This window comes from Arvicola amphibius, chromosome 2 (genome assembly GCF_903992535.2).
Source record: "Arvicola amphibius chromosome 2, mArvAmp1.2, whole genome shotgun sequence".
Taxonomy (NCBI): Eukaryota; Metazoa; Chordata; class Mammalia; order Rodentia; family Cricetidae; genus Arvicola; species Arvicola amphibius.
In genome coordinates this window covers 186,488,463-186,506,653 of record NC_052048.2, presented here as the reverse complement: position 1 = coordinate 186,506,653, position 18,191 = coordinate 186,488,463, and the positions used below count along the sequence as shown (strand labels likewise).

Sequence of the window (18,191 nt, the reverse complement as noted above, 5' to 3'; positions counted from 1 at the left end):
ACTGTTGCCGGTTGGCTATTCCCTGACTGTCCCCATCTCACATCCGAGCTCTCGTTCACTTTTAAATGTCACCATTATTGTGCTCCATGAGCACTTCTGTCAGCTCAGGAAGCAGGCCCGGTCTTCATCCTGCAGCTGGTGCTGAGAGCTGGCAGTTCTCCAAGCTCCTGGGCACTAGGGATTCAGACAGAGAGTTCTCAATGTTGGGGCCCTGGAAGCTAGGGATGAGTAATAACCCTTTAGTGACCAGGATCATGTTTCATGGGCTCTATGGTAACTGTCTCCGTGTTCTGGAAGGCCCACTCCCTAACAGCCCCCATTCCCTTGATTCTTAAGGCTTGGATTTGGGGGAGAAGAGAAAAGGTGGATTTCAGAAAGGTCTTGGCAAGAAGTGGAGACCAACTAAATAAACCCAGAACCCTCCAGAAGGGGAGTTGGGGACACAGCCCCTAGGGAACTTCCTTCTAGCATGAAGTTGTTAGACCAAGGGAGGCCAGGCTGGAGCAAAAGCCTAAGATCGTGAGTGTGGCTGGAGCTGAGCAGGCCGAGCAAGCATCAAGTATAAATTTCCTGGTCAAGTCCAGTGAAAGGAAAGTAGAAGAGATGGGAAGAATATGTCTGCCTAGACAGCAGCATGGAATCCAAGTGTTAGAAATCCAAAGTTGTCAAAGAGCAACCTCCTGTCTCTCCCTGGACAGATTTCTGAGGGGACAGGTTGGACACTGGCCAGCCCCCTTGAATGGATCCCCATGTTCCTGAGTGGGCTCTGGGGCCTCAGCTAGTTCTCGGGGAGGGGGGGTCGCTGGAGTTTTTCTCCTCACCTCACCTTCCATGGGGCTGACATCCTGTTCTTGAGACATAGTTGCTGTGAACAGCATATGGCAGGGAAAGGCCACTTAAATGGCCCTTGGTGGCTCTTATAGCAGATGTTGGAGATCACAGAGGAGATATTTGTAGGGGAAGAGGAGGCAGCAGGAACATGGCTAATTTTCATACCCTCTTTGGGGCCAGAGCCTGGCTTTCTAGTAACTAGACTTCATATATACCTGTGTGTATAAACTGCCTTAATTGCATGTTTATTAGTTATTTATTTTTGAGGTACTGCCTCGTGTAACCTAGGCTGGCTTCAAACACTCTATCTCTAAGGATAACCTTGAGCTAATCCATCTGCCCCCACTCCCAGCTGCTGGAATTACAAGCTTACACCACCAGGCCCCCGTGTATTTATGTGGAATGGAACCTAGGGCTTCTCGCAAGCTAAACAAGTAACTCTGTCAGCTCAGCTGAGCTATATCACATCTTTTTTTATTTGGTTGTTTTTTGCTTTTTGAGACAAGGTTTCTCTGCATAACAGTCCTGGCTCTCCTGGAACTCGCTCTGTAGGCCAGGCTGGCCTCAAACTCACCAAGATGCACCTGCCTCTCAAGTGCTGAGATCAAAGGCGTGTGCCGCCACCACCTGGCTGCCACATCCCGTCTTAAATTGCATTTTAGTCCCTATCCAGCTTCCACACAGGTCCATCCCTCCCCAGTCACACTGGGAGCTTTTCCCAGAGCAGGAAAGACCCTGAACACTCTGCCCTTAGACTCCTGGGTCTCAGGGATTGACTGAACGCCAGAGACTCTGACTTTCTGGGCTCCAGTGTCTTGTTTTCCCTGTAGGCAGACACTTCTGTTAAACATGGCTCCCTCTTGTCCAGTAAATTAATTACCCATATTATACTAGTCCCATACAGATTTAAATTGGTGATATAAATAATGACCCACAGATCCCGAGCTCGGAAGAGAAGAGAACCTAACTGGGGTCATGAGCACAGTGGCTGGGTGCAGTTCAGTTGGCAGGGAGTTTGCCTAGCATGCACAGAGCCCAAGTTTCAGTCCCCAGCTCTGCGCACGGCTGTGCGGCACACACTGTGACCACTGCCTGTAGGAGGTTTTGGCCAGGGAACTGGAAGTTAAAGTGCATTCTCAGCTGCATAAGGCATTTGAGGCTAACCTGGGCCAGATAACAGCCTGTTTCAAAAACAGTAAAGAAAAAAAGAACCGTGAACACAGGCTGGAAAGATGGCTCAGGGGCTAAGAGCACTTGCTCTTCCAGAGGAAGAGCCTCCAGCACCCACAAGGAGGCTCACAACCCTCTGTTACCCCAGTCCCAGGGACTCCCCTCTTCTGGCTTCTTCACTGCATGTGGTCCCATCTTCTGGCCTCCATACGTATTAGGCACACATAGGATGCATAGACATATATGCAGGGAAAATATAACATTAATTTTTAAATTTAACCTAGCCGAGGTGGCACATGCCTTTAGTTCTGCATTCAGGAAGCAGAGGCACGTGGATCTCTGAGTTGGAGGTCAGCCTGGTCTACAGAGCAAGTTCTATGACAGCCAGGACAAGAAAACCCTGTCTTTTAAAAATAAATAAGTAAATAAATATGAATTTTTTTATTAAGAAAGAAAAAGAATTGGGCTGAGCAGTGGTGCACGCCTTTAATCCCAGCACTCGGGAGGCACGGACAGGCAGATCTCTGTGAATTCGAGGCCAGCCTGGTCTACAAGAGCAAGTTCCAGGACAGCTAGGGTTGTTACACAGTGAAACCCTGTCTCGAAATGAATGAATGAGTGAATGAATGAATAAATAAATGAATGAACAAATAAATGGCAAAGAATGCTGAGCACATCTGTAGGGACTGAGGACGAAGTGTGCAGACTTTACCTGCCTACTGCCACGTCACATAGGTGCTGGGTCACGACCCTGAAAGGCACGGTTAGCTCACCTTGCTGAAGAAAGCCAGGTGTAGAAGGGGCGCCTAACAACGGTGAAAATACGAGGTAGCTGGGAGCTGCAGTGCGCAGGTGGGACAGGTGGCAAGACAGACCCTGGGCTCTGGGTATCCACAGACGTGCAGAAAGTCTCTGTCAGGTAGGCCAGCTGGTAGTGCATGCTGCTGCCTGTAATCCCAGTATGTCTTGTCAGCATAGTGCGAGCCTGTCTTGAAAAAGAGTAAGATTCCTTTCCTTTCCTTTGTGGCTGGAAAAGCTAAGTGTTTTTCCCCAGAACCTTTCTTCCCTCTCAGTGGCCTTCCAACAGGGGCCCCAGTGGGTAGATGTAACTGGGAGTCCTCCAGGTTTCACTCAGATCTGAAATGACCAGACTCCATGGGCCTAGTGGAAGGATCTATTCCTTTCAGTTTGATTTATGGGGTAGTAGCCATGGGGAACTGAAGGTTCTCTGTCCAGGCCTTAACCAACAAGGGCCTGGGGAATGGGCTGGCTGCAAGTGTCTTGAGCTGAGAGATTCCAAGAAGAACATCATTAGCATCCCAGCTGCTGCCTTCATCTGACGCTCACTGGGCTCGCAGTCCTGCTCTGCTGAGAGTGGACGGAAGCCGCTCCTTGTTCTCCTTCTGTGCCCCAGTCTCAGTGAGGCCACAGCAGAGCATGAGAACAGGATGCGTGGCAAACCCAGGGCGTGGCCCTGTGACATCCCTGGTGGGCCTTAGCTGCCCTTGTCCCCCCTCCCCCGCACGGTGCACTTCCCTGTCTCTGCTGTGGTGTCTGAGCCCTGCCAGAGAAGCCTGCTGGGAGTCGGTGGCAAACGCTCTCAGTTACGGAAGGGCTTTAAGTTGAGCCAAAAAACTATCAGATTTAAAATAACATTTTTGCTCTGTTTCATCTTTAGGGTGGACATTGAGTGTTTCTAAAGGCTCTGTCAAGCTCAAGCTGGACAGACGGGAAGCAAAGAATGCTGTTATGATGGCTTGTTCTGTTGCCATTATGGCAACAGATAAATATTTCCCTATGCCCATCTTCATTTCCTTTATGATAAACATTTTGTTTTTTATTTACTAACTTCAACTCTAAAAAGCTTCAGCCAAACCTGTAGGCCAAGATGGGCTGTAGCCAGGGTTGCACATAAGCAAGTTTGTATGAAAGTTTCAGGTGACGGAGTGTTTAATATTCAGTAGTCTATCTTTTTATTGTACAAAAAATCACGAGCTGAGGGTTCGTCTAGTAACTGAGGAGGAGGAGGTTTGCAAATCTTGGGTTTTTCACATGGATAACTACACAAATAAGTTCACGTGTAGCTGTATGTATCCATTCTTTCGTTTATTCTGCTTGGTTCATTTTTATTGTTTCCATGAGCTTCAGTGAGGTTCATAAGCTTCTAGAGCCATCTACGCTCAACAGTGTTTGCCCAAGGCCTGCCTGCAGGCAATGGCGGTGTCTACTACCTTTGTGCTCTAGCACCCAAAATACTATGCTTTGAGGATCCAGCAGGTTCTCGGGGTGGCTGACGACAGTCTAAAATAAATACATCCAATTTAGCAAAAAATCTGTGGGAAGAAAATGTTTTAAGAGCATGGTAGTGCATTGTAAAGTCACGGTGAGGAAACAGCGCATTGATAGAGCACTTTCACCCAGCACCTGGGAAAGCCTAGCTTCACTCCCCAGCGCTGAAAAACAGTTACCGAATGTCACTAGCTGGAGATGTAGCTTAGTTGGTGGGTGTTGACCTAGCATGCTCTAAACCCTGGGTTCTAATCCCCAGCCCCTGATAAAACCAGGCATGGTGGTCCAACACTAGGGAGCAGGAGGATGAGAAATTCAGTACATAATTCAAGGCTACCTGGGTCCCAACAGGGGAAGGGTGCATTCTGACTAAATATGAACGCCCTTGGTTTGTAATATGAACACCAGGAAGATAGCCTTTGGAGCACAATTTAGAGGCTAACAAAACCATACATAAATGCTGTTGTCCTCTAACCCGTCTCTGAGTGTCCTTGGCTGGGACACGGTCCAGCTCTTTCGCCTCTGTCAAGCCTTCCCCTTCGGGACGTCCTTAAGCAGACAAGACCCTGCAGATTATCAGGGTTATCTCATAGTTCCTCCAAGGGAGACATCCCGTCAGTCTTCCACCCAGGCCTGCTAACAAGCCTTCCTATGACATCCTGGATTCATCTGTGGCCTCAGGATAAAGTTCCCATTTCCAGCCAGTGGATGTGCCATCTTGTACAGATTCAGAGTTTGTGGGTGCTAAAGCTGGGGGTGAGCGGATACTGTGGCTCTTCCAGGCTGGGTCACACCTTCCATGGGGAAGAGTGTGAGGCCTGTAATAGCAAAGGACTCTTCCTAAAATCACACAGAAAACAGCCAGCCCTCTTTAAAAAAAAAAAAATATTTATTATACATACAATGTTCCTCCTGCATGTATACTTCCATGCCAGAAGAGGGCACCAGATCTCATGACAAATGGTTGTGAGCCACTACGTGGTTGCTGGGAATTGAACTCAGGACCTCTGGAAGACCTGCCATTGCTCTTGGGCTCTGACCCATCTCTCCAGCCGTTAATAATTTCTTTCCTTTTTTTTTTCTTTTTTTGAGACAGGGTTTCTCTGTAGCTTTGGAGCCTGTCCTGGAACTAGCCCTGTAGACCAGGCTGGCCTCGAACTCAGAGATCCACCTGTCTCTGCTTGGCAAGGACACGCTCCCTGGGAGGTCTCATCACATGCAGGACAACCTGAGTTTTGCCCTCCATTCCTATTCTTGGAAGAGCTGTGCAGCAGGGGAGAGGCCCTGTCCTGGAGGCCGGAGGGTACCACCTGAGTCATGATCTGAGCAATTCCTGAGTGTCTTAATCCAGGAACCCAAGCACCCAGAGCTGAAATATCTTCTCCAGATGTTCGTACTCACAGACACATCCTGATGTTCCAGAACAATGCTTCAGTCCTTAGGAACCACCTCCCAATACTAACCGAGACCTGACCCCTCTCACCTGCATCCAGCACTGAGGCCCCTGGCCCAGCCTCTTTCCCACTGGGGCGTTCTCTTCCCGCCCCCACACTGCACAATCAGTCACAGCTGTGGGAGCTTGATGGCGCCGCACCCCCAGAGTAATGGGAGCCAGCTTCACAGATGCTGCCTCTTCAGCAACAGCCAGTGCTCCCTGAGGCGCTCAGGCTCTGCCCGGCCTTGCTCCAAGAGTTTTCCTTAGCCTCTGTTTTCCCTCTTTTGCAGCACCCACCCTCTGCCCAACCCATGCACACGAGATTCCATCAGCACTTCCTGCAGTAACTGGGAAAGACACACAGGCTGTGCTCAGAGCCCTTCATTTCTTCTGTGCCACTTACGTCCGAGAAGGAGTGACCACTACTGCTATATTCAGAGAATCCAACATTTTTTGTTTTTCTGAGATAGGGTTTCTCTGTAGCTTCAGAGCCTGTCCTGGAACTCCCTCTATAGACCAGGTTGGCTACAAACTCACAGAGATCCACCTGCCTCTGCCTCTCAAGTGCTGGGATTAAAGGCGTGCGCCACTACCACCCAGCTCCAGCCTTTCCTTTCCACGGTGCCCAGAACAGTTTTTTAAGGTAATGACTGGGCTGGAGCAGAAAGGATGGGGTCTCTGGCAGCTGCCTGCCTGTTGTCTGCCCGCGCATTCTGTGGTCCTTCCCTCCTGTCCAGCTGTCTGGGTGTTGATGATAACCAGGTGTGGCGATGTTTGGTCCTCAGCTGTGGCTCCTGTAGCAGTAGTCGGAGTACATACCTCTAATCTGTGCGTTCACTCAGTCCAGCACTGAGAGGTAGAGCCATGCAGATCAGGAGCTCAGAATCATCCACAACAACATAGCAAATATGAGCCAGTCTAGGGCCCTTAAAACCCTTTCTTTTAAAAAAAAAAAAAAAAAAAAAAAAGTAAGGCCTGGTTCAGTCCTTTGTACTGGTGTGATGTGGGTGTCCTTCTGTACATGGTTGCTTTTATTAATGAATAAAGCTTTTTTTGGCCAATGGCTTAGCAGAGTAAAGTCAGGTGGGAAATCCAAACACACACACACACACACACACACACACACACACACACAGAGAGAGAGAGAGAGAGAGAGAGAGAGAGAGAGAGAAAGGCAGAGTCAAGGAGACCGTGTATCTGCCGAAGGAGAAATGTCAGAACCTTACCCAGTAAGCCACAACCTCGTGGCAATACACAGATTAATAGAAATGTGTTAATTTAAGATATAAGGGCAAGCAAGCTAGGAACATGCCTGAGCCATTGACCAAACAGTGTTGTAATTAATATAGTTTCTGTGTGATTATTCGGGTCTAGGTGGCCGGGAACTGTACACTGGTAGGTTAAAAAAAGGAAATCATTACTTTGAGATCGCTTTGACGAGTGAGGGCTGTGGATGTCGTTTGGTTGCTGGAGTTCTTGCCTACAAGGCCTTGAACCTCATTGATCCCTAGCACCTCATAACTGGGGCATGGGGTATACACACATACCTATAATCCCAGCACTCAGAGGGTAGAAGGTCAGGGTCGTGCTGGGTGGTTATAGAGAGAGTTCAAGGATACCTCGGACTGCATGAGACAGTTCCTTCATATAAAAAGACTTTTTTTGCTGGTCGTTTCTGCAGTGCTGGCCTTGGAACCTATGACCTCATATGTAAAAGTTCTTTCATAATAGTTACCCAGGGCTTAAGTCAGTCGCTGTGGCTGTTCTAATGGCTTTAATTCCTTAATATGACTATCTCCAGTTGCACCCATTTACCTAAAAAAAGACACGGCTTTGTTCTATATGACTGAAAAAAACATTAAAGAGCTGGAGAAACTTAATTTCAGTGGTTAAGAGCATATTTTGCTCTTACAGAGGACCCAGGTTCAGTCCCCATGGTGGCTCACAGCTGTCCCTAACTCCATAAATGAAATTTAGAGTCTAAGAAAAGAAAAGATGTTTAGACCTCCATTGTGTACATACCACGGTCTCCTTGTCTGTTCCTCTGCTTTTGGGCACTGAGGTTAGTTCTGTAACCTAGCTTTTGTGACTAGGGCTCAGTAGACATCAAAGATCTCTGTGAAGTGTTGGTTTGGAATCCTTGGGGTAAATGCAGGGAGCAGTCGTACGGTGGAGCAATTGTTAGCTTTTTGAGGAACCTCGTGTTGACTTCTAGAATAGCCGGCAAGCTTTCTACCAGCAGTGTGAAAAGGGTTCCCTTTGTCCAGATTCTCACAGCATTTGTTATTTGGGCTTTTTGTTTGTTCTGTTTTGTTTTTTGAGACAGGTTATCTCCATGTCTTCCTGGCTGTCTTGGAACTCACTGTGAAGACCCAGGCTGGCCTCGAACCCATAGAGATCCATTCTTACTCCTGAGTGCTGAGGTTAAAGATGCGTGCCACTACCCCTGGCTGTTATTTGGGATTTTTAACAATTTTTGTTTATGAATTTTATGTGTGTATTAAAGAGCGTGTGCAGAGAAAAGCTCTCAGGGACCTGTTGTCTCCCTGCACTGTGGGTTCTGGAACCAAACTCAGGCCATCATCTTTGGGCAACTGCTTTTGCCATTTTTTCCTTATGGCTGCCATTCTGACCGGGTAAGAGGGATCTCAGTGTAGTTTTGGTCTACGTTTCTCTTGATGGTTAGTGAAACTGAACATTTTTTTGTAGGCATGTTGGCCATTTGTTTGTCTGTTCTAACCACCTTCACCCACCCTGAACCGGCCTTTTGTCTCTGTCTGTCCCCTGCAGCACGTTGTCCAAGTGCTGCCATGCCATGGTGGCGCTCATCTACCCCTTCAGCTGGCAGCACACCTACATCCCAGTGCTGCCACCCGCCATGATTGACATAGTGTGCTCACCCACGCCCTTCCTCATCGGGCTGCTCTCCAGCTCGCTGCCACTGCTCAGGGAGCTGCCGCTGGAAGAGGTGAGCCCCGTTGGGTCCCTGCACCCTCCTTCCCCAGGGCACACAGAGAGGAGGGGAGCCCTGGCCCCACACACACAAACACACACACACACACACACACACACACACACTGGAAGAGGTAAGCCCCGATCAGGTCCCTGCACCCTCCTTCCCCGGGCACACAGAGAGGAGGGGAGCGCTGGCCACACACACACACACACACACACACACACACACACACACACGCACGCACTCATGTGCAACAATAGGGGAGGGGGATGGGAGGCCACAGGGCCAGCCAGGGAAGTAGCTCTGTGGCAGAGTACCTGTCTACCATGCAGGAGCCCCTAGGTCTAACCCCCAGCACAAGAAACAATTATATTTAATAAGGCTAGAATTAAAGAAAGGAAAAACACATCCACAAAGCTGGGTGTGGGTGTCATACCCCTGCACCCCAGCACTCATCAGACAAGGCCAGAGGATCTCAAGCTTGAGGTCAGCCTGGGCTACATAACGAGACACTGCGAAATAAAGCCACACATAATTGTAATATCACCCAGGATTTTTATAGACCAGTGTGCAGGGCAGGAAGTGCTTTGTGGCACCTTTGCATTTATTCAGTCCTCTTCCTCTAAATAGTTTCTGAATTGCCCTGTGTACAGGGGACCCCACAGTCAGAAACAGAAACCAAACTCAGCTCTGAACTTGGTAAGGATGCCAGGCCCTCTGCCCTCGGTTATCTCAGGGCTGGGGTGCTCGTTCTTTCATTCTGTGAAGACAAGGAGCTTGTGAGGTCTCTCAGCGTGGCAGAGCCTGTTTCCAGTGTCCAGGCCATCCCCCGTCTTCCGAGGAGGAAGATAACTCCACATCTGTCTTTCTGTCCGAAGGGACAATTCTCATTGCCTTTCCTCTGTCCTGCAGGTCCTTGTGGTTGATCTCATCAATGATCGGTTCCTCAGACAGGTGAGTAGAACACCAGCTCGGCCGGCTTCTCCCGTGCCTTCGCGTCTTCCAGAGGGTTCGCCCTAGCTCTGGAAAGGCTCTTTAGCAAGCCTGGACTTGCCAGCTTAGCTGGACAATGGGGTCACCCCAGGACAAGTCCAGCCAAGGATGAGGCTTTTGTAGAGGAAGGCTTTAGCACAGAAAGGCTTTGACCAGTTAATGATGGGACGCAGGCTGGAGAGATGGATTAGCAGTAAGTAGTTTATAGCTTATATGAACTTGTAAAGAATTTGAGTTCGTTTCCTGGCACTCAAGTCAGGCAGCTCACAACCACCTCTGACAACAGCTTCAAAGGGATTCAACAGCTCCTCAGGCTCTGTGTTCACATGCAAGGATCCACGCATGTACAGACCCACACATGCACGAACCCACACATGCACATACACTTAAAAAAATAAATCCTAATTTTTATAAAAAGGGCACAAGAGAGCTGACCCAGAGGTTAAGAGCACTTGCTGCTCTTGCAGAGGACCAGAGATCAGTTCCCAGCAAAACATTCCAAACCCATAAAATTAAAATAAATAATTTTTATTTTTAAAAAAATCAGGATACATCTAGGCATGGTGGTGCCTCCCTGTAATCCTCACATACAGGAGGAGGCAGGAGAATGGAGCATTACAGGAGACCCTGTCTCAAAAACAAACAAAAGCCAGGTATGGTATGGTTTATATATATAATTCCAGTCCTTGGAAGGAGGCAGGAGGATTGCCTTAAATTTAAAGCCACCTGGGCCACACAGTAAAGTAGTGAGTTCAGAACCAACCTATGATATAGAAACCTTCGAAAATAATTTGAATCATAGAGGAGTAAAGACCCAAAATGAATTACATTATTTTGCTGGTTTTTTCCCCATTTCTTTTCTGCTTGTTTGTTTTGATACTGGAGATGGAACCCAGGGCTTTTACATGCTAAAGAAGAAACTTTACCAATGAATCATTCTCCCAGCCTGATTCTATTTTTTTTTTCTTAAAAAAAAAGAAAAGAAAGTAAGAAGAGACAAACAAGTAGAAAGAAAATTGTATGTGTGTACATCTTAAAAATATTGACAGGAGCTGGGCATGGTAGCACATGTCTTTAATCCCAAGCACTCAGGAGTCAGAGACAGGTTGATCTCTGTGAGTTCAAAGCTAGCCTGGTCTACATGCTAAGTTCCAGGTTAGTCAAAGCTATATAGTGAGACCTTGTTCTTCCAAAAATAGGTTGACAGGAAAACCTACCAAAATATTAGGCATGTATTGGGAGGAGGTTAAAAAGAGATGGAATTATTTTCAATGGTTTATAAACATTCATATCAGTGCTGGTGCTGGTGGTTTTGGTGGTGGTAGTGGTGGTGGTGCTGGCGATGGTGGTGCTGGGGGGTAGTGGCGATGAAGGTGGTGGTGGTGGTGGTGGTGGCAATGGCGGTTTACTGTTTAGACTTTGCCTTTTGAGCCAGGGTCTCACTCTATAGCCCAGGCTGGCTCACCTGGGAGTTAAGCTCCCACTTCCAGATTACTGGGATTATGGACATCCGACACCATGCCCAGCGCTTTGATCTATTTGTTAGTCATAGTATTTTCCTTATAAGAGAAACTAATACACATTTATTTTCAGCTGAGTATTATGTCACCTGCACCACCAGTTCAATCTGTCAGTGGAGATTTGAACCTCAAATCCCTGGTTCTAATCCCTGTTCCTCCTATGAGAGCTAAGGGTGGGTAAGATAGCTCAACAGGTAAAGGCTCCTGAGTAACGTTTAAGCCTCAGGGTGGAACAAGAGCGCACACACACACACACACACACACACACTAATAAAACAAAGCACTGGGCTGTGGTGCCACACACAGTTAATCCCAGCACTTGGGAGGCAGAGGCAGGAGGATCTCTATGAGTCTGAGGCCAGCCTGGTTTACAGAGTGAGTCCCAGGCTAACCAGGGCTACACAGTGAGGTCCCCCCACCGCCTCCCTCTCTCTCTCTCTCTCTGAGATGTGACTGGGACATGGCTAGCCAGGTGTAACTGAACCCACCTGCGTCTCCTGCCCTACAGATGGACGATGAGGATTCCATTCTGCCCCGGAAGCTTCAGGTAGCCCTGGAACACATTCTGGAGCAGAGGAATGACCTGGCCTGTGACCAGGATGGAGGCCCACTGGACTGTGTGCATGGTAAACGCCAGGACTTTGAAACAGCTGGGTGGGTGGGTGGGTGAGAAAGTAGGGGCATGAGGAGAGAAAGTGGGGTTCCACCTTTCGTCTGGATTCCATTCCAGCCATAATTGTAGGAATGTTTCCCACTTTCTCCATTTAGGTCCTAAAATACCTCAAGAGGGGAAAAGGCAGCTTTGAGTGCCCTTTCTCTTGGACGGTCACAGGTGGCTGCAGAAGGAGGAAGCTGTAGCTGTTGTCAGTAACTGTCTTGGTCTCTGGCCCACCAACTTACTATTCCAGTCTTTGTACCCCATGCACAGGCCCTGAGTCCAGCCCCTTGAATGAGGTGGTGTCTGAAGCCTTTGTCCGATTCTTTGTGGAGATTGTGGGTCACTATTCCTTGTTCCTAACGTCGGGCGAGGAGAGGAGCCTGCAGCGAGAGGCCTTCAGAAAAGCTGTCTCCTCCAAGAGTCTGAGGCGCTTCCTGGAGGTCTTCATGGAGACCCAGACTTTCCGTGGCTTCATCCAGGAGCGGGAACTACGCAGGCAGGATGCCAAAGGTCAGAACACCACAGACCCTGCTGGGGCAGTGAGGGTGCAGCTGCCTAGGCTCTAACTGGCTGGCGAGCACGGGGGAGGGTGTAGACAAGGATGTGGGCAGGGACGGTGTTCTGGCCTCCACAGGAGCTCTATCATCCGGACCACACCTGGACAGTGACCCTGAGCGTCTCTCCTGCTTCTCTGCAGCCCTTTCTGCTCTTCCCAGCTGCCTTTCTTCCTGCCCCCATCTAGGGACTGTGGAGGGGAGAAAGATTCAGGAGAGTCTGGTCTGGTGCCTGCAGCCTTGGGCCAGCGCCACAGAATCTGGGCATCCTGCTTCCGTGACCATCCATGCCAGCCTTTCTTCTCCCTCTTCTCTGAATTCTCTCTCACTGAGAATTCTCAGGAATTCTCTCCCTGTCCCCATTTGAGCAGGCTCCATCATGCTTCTAGGGAGAAAGGGAACAAGAACACAAAAAAACAAAGACATGTGTCCCAGCCCACTTGGTCCCTTGTCTCGGCCATTCCGGGAATGTAAAAGTTAGAAATGTTGGTAAAGAAGGTTTTGATGAGAGCTAAACCTGGGAAGGGAAGGCGCTTGCCTCTGTAGCATGGCTACACAGAGCTCAGAAGGTTCTAGAAGAGCAGCTGGCCCCACCCCTGGGATTTCTCTGGTGCTGTGAACTCAGAGCCTGCACTCCCATAGCCATTTACACGGGAAAGACAGGCAGCCACGCTTGAGGCTCTGACAAGGATTTCCACAGGACAAGAGAAATTTAATTACAGGGTGTGAGAGGACTGGCCGCATCCGAGGCTTCTCTTCAGGACAGCAGCCGGTTTCACTCTAGGCAGGTTTACAGGTCACTGGGTCACTAACTGGTAGGAAAGGTAGCAGAAGGGTTGGGGCGGCAGTGATGTACGCCTTTAATCCCAGCACTTGGGAGGGAGGCAGAGGCTTGTGGATCCCTGTGAATTCTAGGCCAGCCCAGTCTACAGAATGAGTTCCAGGACAGCCAGGGCTACACAGAGAAACTCTGTCTGGGGAGAGGGGAGGAGGTAGCAGGAATGAAATGGGACCTCATGTGTGAGCAGGCTTTTGCAGCATTCCACAGACAGCTATTACATGGCAATTATAAGGTTAGTAAAATTCCTTATACGCCTCAGCCCTGAAAGCATGTTAGTAGGCACAGCTGCCTCTCAGAAGAGAGACCTCCCTTACCCATTCTAGCGAGGAAGGGTTTGTGAAGAAGCGCAAAGGATCTAAAATGTCCTAGTGTCTCTTGTCACCAGGTCTGTTTGAGGTACGAGCCCAGGAATACCTCGAAACCTTGCCCAGCGGAGAACACAGCGGAGTCAATAAGTTCCTAAAGGGTCTGGGTAAGGCCTGAATCCCCGCCACCAGCCTCAATCTAAACCGTCTCTCCTGGTCTCTTAGCAACTTCAGACCCCTGCGCCACGAACCCTCAGTGATACAGGAAACTGGCACTAGACTAACTGTCTCTCTGAATGTGATGACATTGTCATCAATGCTACAGTCCCCTCCACTCCTAAGCCTTATGGGAACTCAAAAGAGGAAGCAGGCCTAGGGCCAGACAGGGAATGATATAGGCGGAACTTCCCCAGCCTCCCAAAGCCCCTGAGTCAGAGAGTAAGACACCAAGCATCAGGACTGCAGTTTAATCAAGAAGGCTCTTCTAAGAATAGTAGTGCACACCTGTACCCCCTGCATTGGGGAGGTGAAGGCAGGAAAAAGTCAGCAGTTCCATGACGCAGCCAGCAAGATGGCTCAGCAGGTAAAGGCACTGGCCACAGGAGCCTGAGGACCTGGGTCCAATTCCCAGAACCCACGTGAAGGTGGGAGGAGAGAAGTGACTCCACACGGTTGTCCTGTGTCCTCACGTGTGCACGACAACACTTTCCTGTGCCCTTCCCTTCCTCCCTCCCAGATAAGATGCTCTCACTTTTGTTGTGGCAAGGCTGCTTGTTTGTTCCCGGCTGCTCAGCCCTGAAATAACACACAGAAACTATATTATTTACAATACTGTTTGGCCAAAAGCTTAAGCATATTTCTGACTAACTCTTACATCTTAATTTAACCCATCTCCATTAATCTGTGCATCACCATGAGGTTGTGGCCTACCAGCAAAGCTTCAGCACTTCTGTCTCCGGTGGCTTCATGGCTTCTCTCTGACTCCACCTCCTTTCTCCCAGCATTCAGCTTAGTTTTCCCTGCCTAAGTTCTACCTTGCTATAGGCCAAGCCAGTTTCTTTACTCATTAGCCAATAAAAGCAACACAAGACAGAAGGACGTCCCATACCATTTCCCCTTTTCTGTTTAAACAAAAAGGAAGGCTTTAACTTTAACATAATAAAATTACATATAACAAAACAGGTATCAAACAAGAATTGTAGTACATCTCTGTACATCTAGAAAACTTAACTAACATGACTACAAGCTTGACTATTATAGATAACTATTAACCTATATTTCTTAATGAGCTGTACAAACACAATACCTTAATCAAGAGCAGAAATACATATACACAGTATAAGAAAATTGACCTTGACTTTGTATCAATAAACCAAGATCCATACCAATGCAAAGTATTCATCTCTATATCATATTTTTTTTTTCCTTTTTAGGCAATAAAATGAAGTTTCTCCACAAGAAATAACCCTCATCTTGGCTCAAGGGAAAACCTCCTCCACGGGGACCACACATTTCCAACAGTCCCTAGCCCCCAGCTCCTCTTCGCATGGGGCCTGTGAGCTGGGCAGGTGGCAGGTGCTCAGGGCAGCCCTGGAAGGGACTTGCCAGCATGCAGCTGTTGTTACTATGGTTGGTTCTGGGGTCTTTATATCTAGATATTAAAAGAGAAGAAGAAGAAAGGTGTTTGGGTCTTCATTCTGTCTTGCCAGGGCTAAGAAAACTCCCTCCTGCCCTACCTCATCTCTTCTGGGTCAGCTGTGGACAGCTGTGGAGCCAGGAGGAGGGAGGAGATAGGTAGAGTGGCTGCCACCACCCATCCAGGTTCTTGTGGACTGGTCTATGACGCCACCTGGTGGCAGAGACTGTGGGCTTCATTGTTCTTGACTGGGGGTTTTTTGCCCCTTAGAAGGAAGTCATGTAGACCTGTTCTTGCCCTAACAGCTGTGGCGTTTAGGGACACATAAAAAGAGGAAATCTTGTTAATTGTTAATAAAATATTCTTAGGGTCCTGAAATGGATATCTCCCATGGCCTAACCGTGACACTCAGACCTCTGCTGTGACCCTATCCCTCATAGCTGACATGGCCCTTTCAGGCTTCTGTAGTTGTTCTTTTACTGAGAGGGAAGAACTGGACAAGGTCACAGTCAGCTGACCTGTGTGGGACAGTGGGAGTCCGTGAGTCCTGTGTGCACACAGGAAGGTTCTCAGGCTGGCCTCGGACTACCACCCCAAGACTGTGGACACCCAATGGATTGTATGAGAAAGTAACTTCTAGCCCACCTGGCCTGGAGGGGATGTGGCTGAGGCGTTGAGGGAAGCCTGAGTGAGAATGTGAGCTTGGGGCTCACACAAGCGCCTCGGTTTAGTTAATGCTCTGTGTATTTTTATGCTGCCCCTAAGTGATCACTTTTAGTATTTTGGAATATACAGTCTTTTCTAACTTATTTTCTGTTTTACTGTTTTACTTAAGAACTCCAAGTGAATGAATAAACAAATATCTTTATCAACATTCCTAGTGAGTGTATAATATTCTATAATATTATGAATGCTTTTGTATTTGTCTTAAGCATAAAAACAAAAATAAATTTGGGGAAATGTGCTAGACCACGTGTATGAGGAGACTTTTTCCAGGGTTCGTCGTATTAAAGAGAAACACGCTGCACGGGTAAAGAATAAACAATCGGCCAGCGGGGCAGCTCCTCAGGTGAGGGCGCTGCAGCCTGAGGTCAATCTCTGCGAGCCACAGAAAGGTGGAAGGAGAGAACCCATTCACAGCATTGTCCTTAGACCTCACGTGTGCCGTGCCACAGGTGCTCCTAACCACGCACACGTCACGCGTTAGTTCTTAATGCTTTAAAGGATTGGTGAGTTGGCTTTTAACACATTCATAAAATAAGAATGGCAACATGGCCTAGCCCATTGAAACACTTGCTACCACCAGGCCTGACCAGCTGACTTCAATCCCCAGTACACCCTGGTCCCACAGGTGCCCTCTGACCCCCACATGTGTCATACCGTGTGCTTAGGCATGCATGCAAACACAAATGAAGTGAAACGTTTACATAGAAACTAATATGTATATGACTATATTACATACAATTAAAATATACTCGTAGGAAGAACACATAGAGGTCATGAGGATACAGTCCCTTCCACAGATGACAACTGTTAGCTCTAGTCTGGTTAGTGTATTAGAACATGACTGCCCTCTTCTGTTCAGATACTGTCCTCACACTTGCGTAAGTTTAAAGAAAATCAACAAACATTACCCATAGCCACGCAAAGCAGCAGATTAGACCAAGAATCACGAAGAGTTAGAGCATTAAAAAAAAGAAAGAAAAGAGAAAAAGCAGTAACTTTGCAATGACTGCTCACAGTCAGGATCTGATTCTGTGTTCCTGCTTGCTTTGGGTGGGGGTGGGGGTTAAAGGTGGGGGTGATATTGTCATGCTGGCCTTGAATTTGCCAAAAACCCTTCTGCCTTAACCTCCCCAGTACTAGGGCCACAGGTTATAGTGCTAGAATACATGGTGTGGTAGATGATGGTGGTGACCCCTTCCCCCGCCCACCCCCGTCTTTATATCTTGCCTTATGAGGCTCTATCCAAAACCGTTCTATAGTGCCTATTAAAAGGCAAGCATTCTGGGAGGCAGAGGCAGGCAGGTCTCTGAATTCAAGGCCAGCCTGGTCTACAGAGTGAGTGCCAGGACAGGCTACAAAGCTACACAGAGAAACACAGTCTCGAAAACAAACAAAAAAGAAAAAGTGTCTTTTGTGGAGCCTGGTGGTCCACACCAGAATTCAGAATTTCCCAGAATTCAGGAAACAGACAGGTGGATCTGAGTTCCAGGCCAATGTGATTAAAAAGCAAGTTCCTCAACAGCCAGGGCTACATACAGAGACTGTCTCAAAATAAGTGTGTCCCCCTAAATCTTTTTTGTTGTTGTTTGTTTTACTTTTCAAGACAGGGTTTTTCTGTGTAACAGCCTTGGCTGTCCTGGAACTCTCTCTGTAGACCAGGCTGGCCTCGAACTCACAGAGATTCACCTGCCTCTACCTCCCAAGCACTGGGATTAAAGGCATGCACCATCCCAGCACTCAGGAGGCAGAGGCAGGCGGATCTCTGTGAGTTCGAGGCCAGCCTGGTCTACAAGAGCTAGTTCCAGGACAGGCTCTAAAAAAGCTGCAGAGAAACCCTGTCTCGAAAACCCAAAAAAAAAAAAAAAGGCATGCACCACCGCTGCCAGGCCCCTAAATCATGTTTACCGCCTGCATCATCAAGCTTCCCTCTGCCCTTTGGGACCACAGCATGCACAGCCAGACATGGGGCTCGTGATGAAGATTACAGCATTGGAAGGTCGAGGCAGGAGGATTGCCATGCTGCATAATGAGACCCTGTTTAAAAGGGGGGGGGGCTATGGGAAAAAAGCCTAGTTAGTAAAATAGTACAGTTCTTGCTGTGCAAGCATGAGGACCTGAGTTCAATCCCCAGAAACCATGTTTTAAAAATCCAGGCCTTGCTGGGTGGTGGTGGTGCACACCTTTAAGCCCAGCACTCTGGAGGCAGAGACAGGCAGATCTCTGAGTTCGAGGCCAACCTGGTTTGCAAAGCGAGTTCTAGGGTGGCCAGGACTGTTA

The 18,191-nt window shown here is 48.3% G+C and overlaps 1 protein-coding gene across 4 annotated transcripts in view; it reads left to right on the top strand.

The window, feature by feature from the left end:
• Dennd2a (DENN domain containing 2A) overlaps positions 1-16,155 on the top strand; it is a 92,015-nt gene extending 75,860 nt beyond the window's left edge. For 3 of the 4 annotated variants that reach the window (XM_038320270.1, XM_038320268.1, XM_038320271.1), the window contains 6 exons: positions 8,516-8,693; positions 9,594-9,635; positions 11,703-11,820; positions 12,123-12,362; positions 13,633-13,719; positions 14,986-16,155. In XM_038320270.1, the coding sequence (XP_038176198.1) occupies positions 8,516-8,693; positions 9,594-9,635; positions 11,703-11,820; positions 12,123-12,362; positions 13,633-13,719; positions 14,986-15,017 (697 nt within the window). In that variant the 3' untranslated portion in view covers positions 15,018-16,155. The remainder of the gene's footprint in view (positions 1-8,515; positions 8,694-9,593; positions 9,636-11,702; positions 11,821-12,122; positions 12,363-13,632; positions 13,720-14,985) is intronic. The other variant, XM_038320269.1, reaches the window with a different exon arrangement.
• The last annotated feature ends 2,036 nt before the right edge of the window (positions 16,156-18,191 follow it).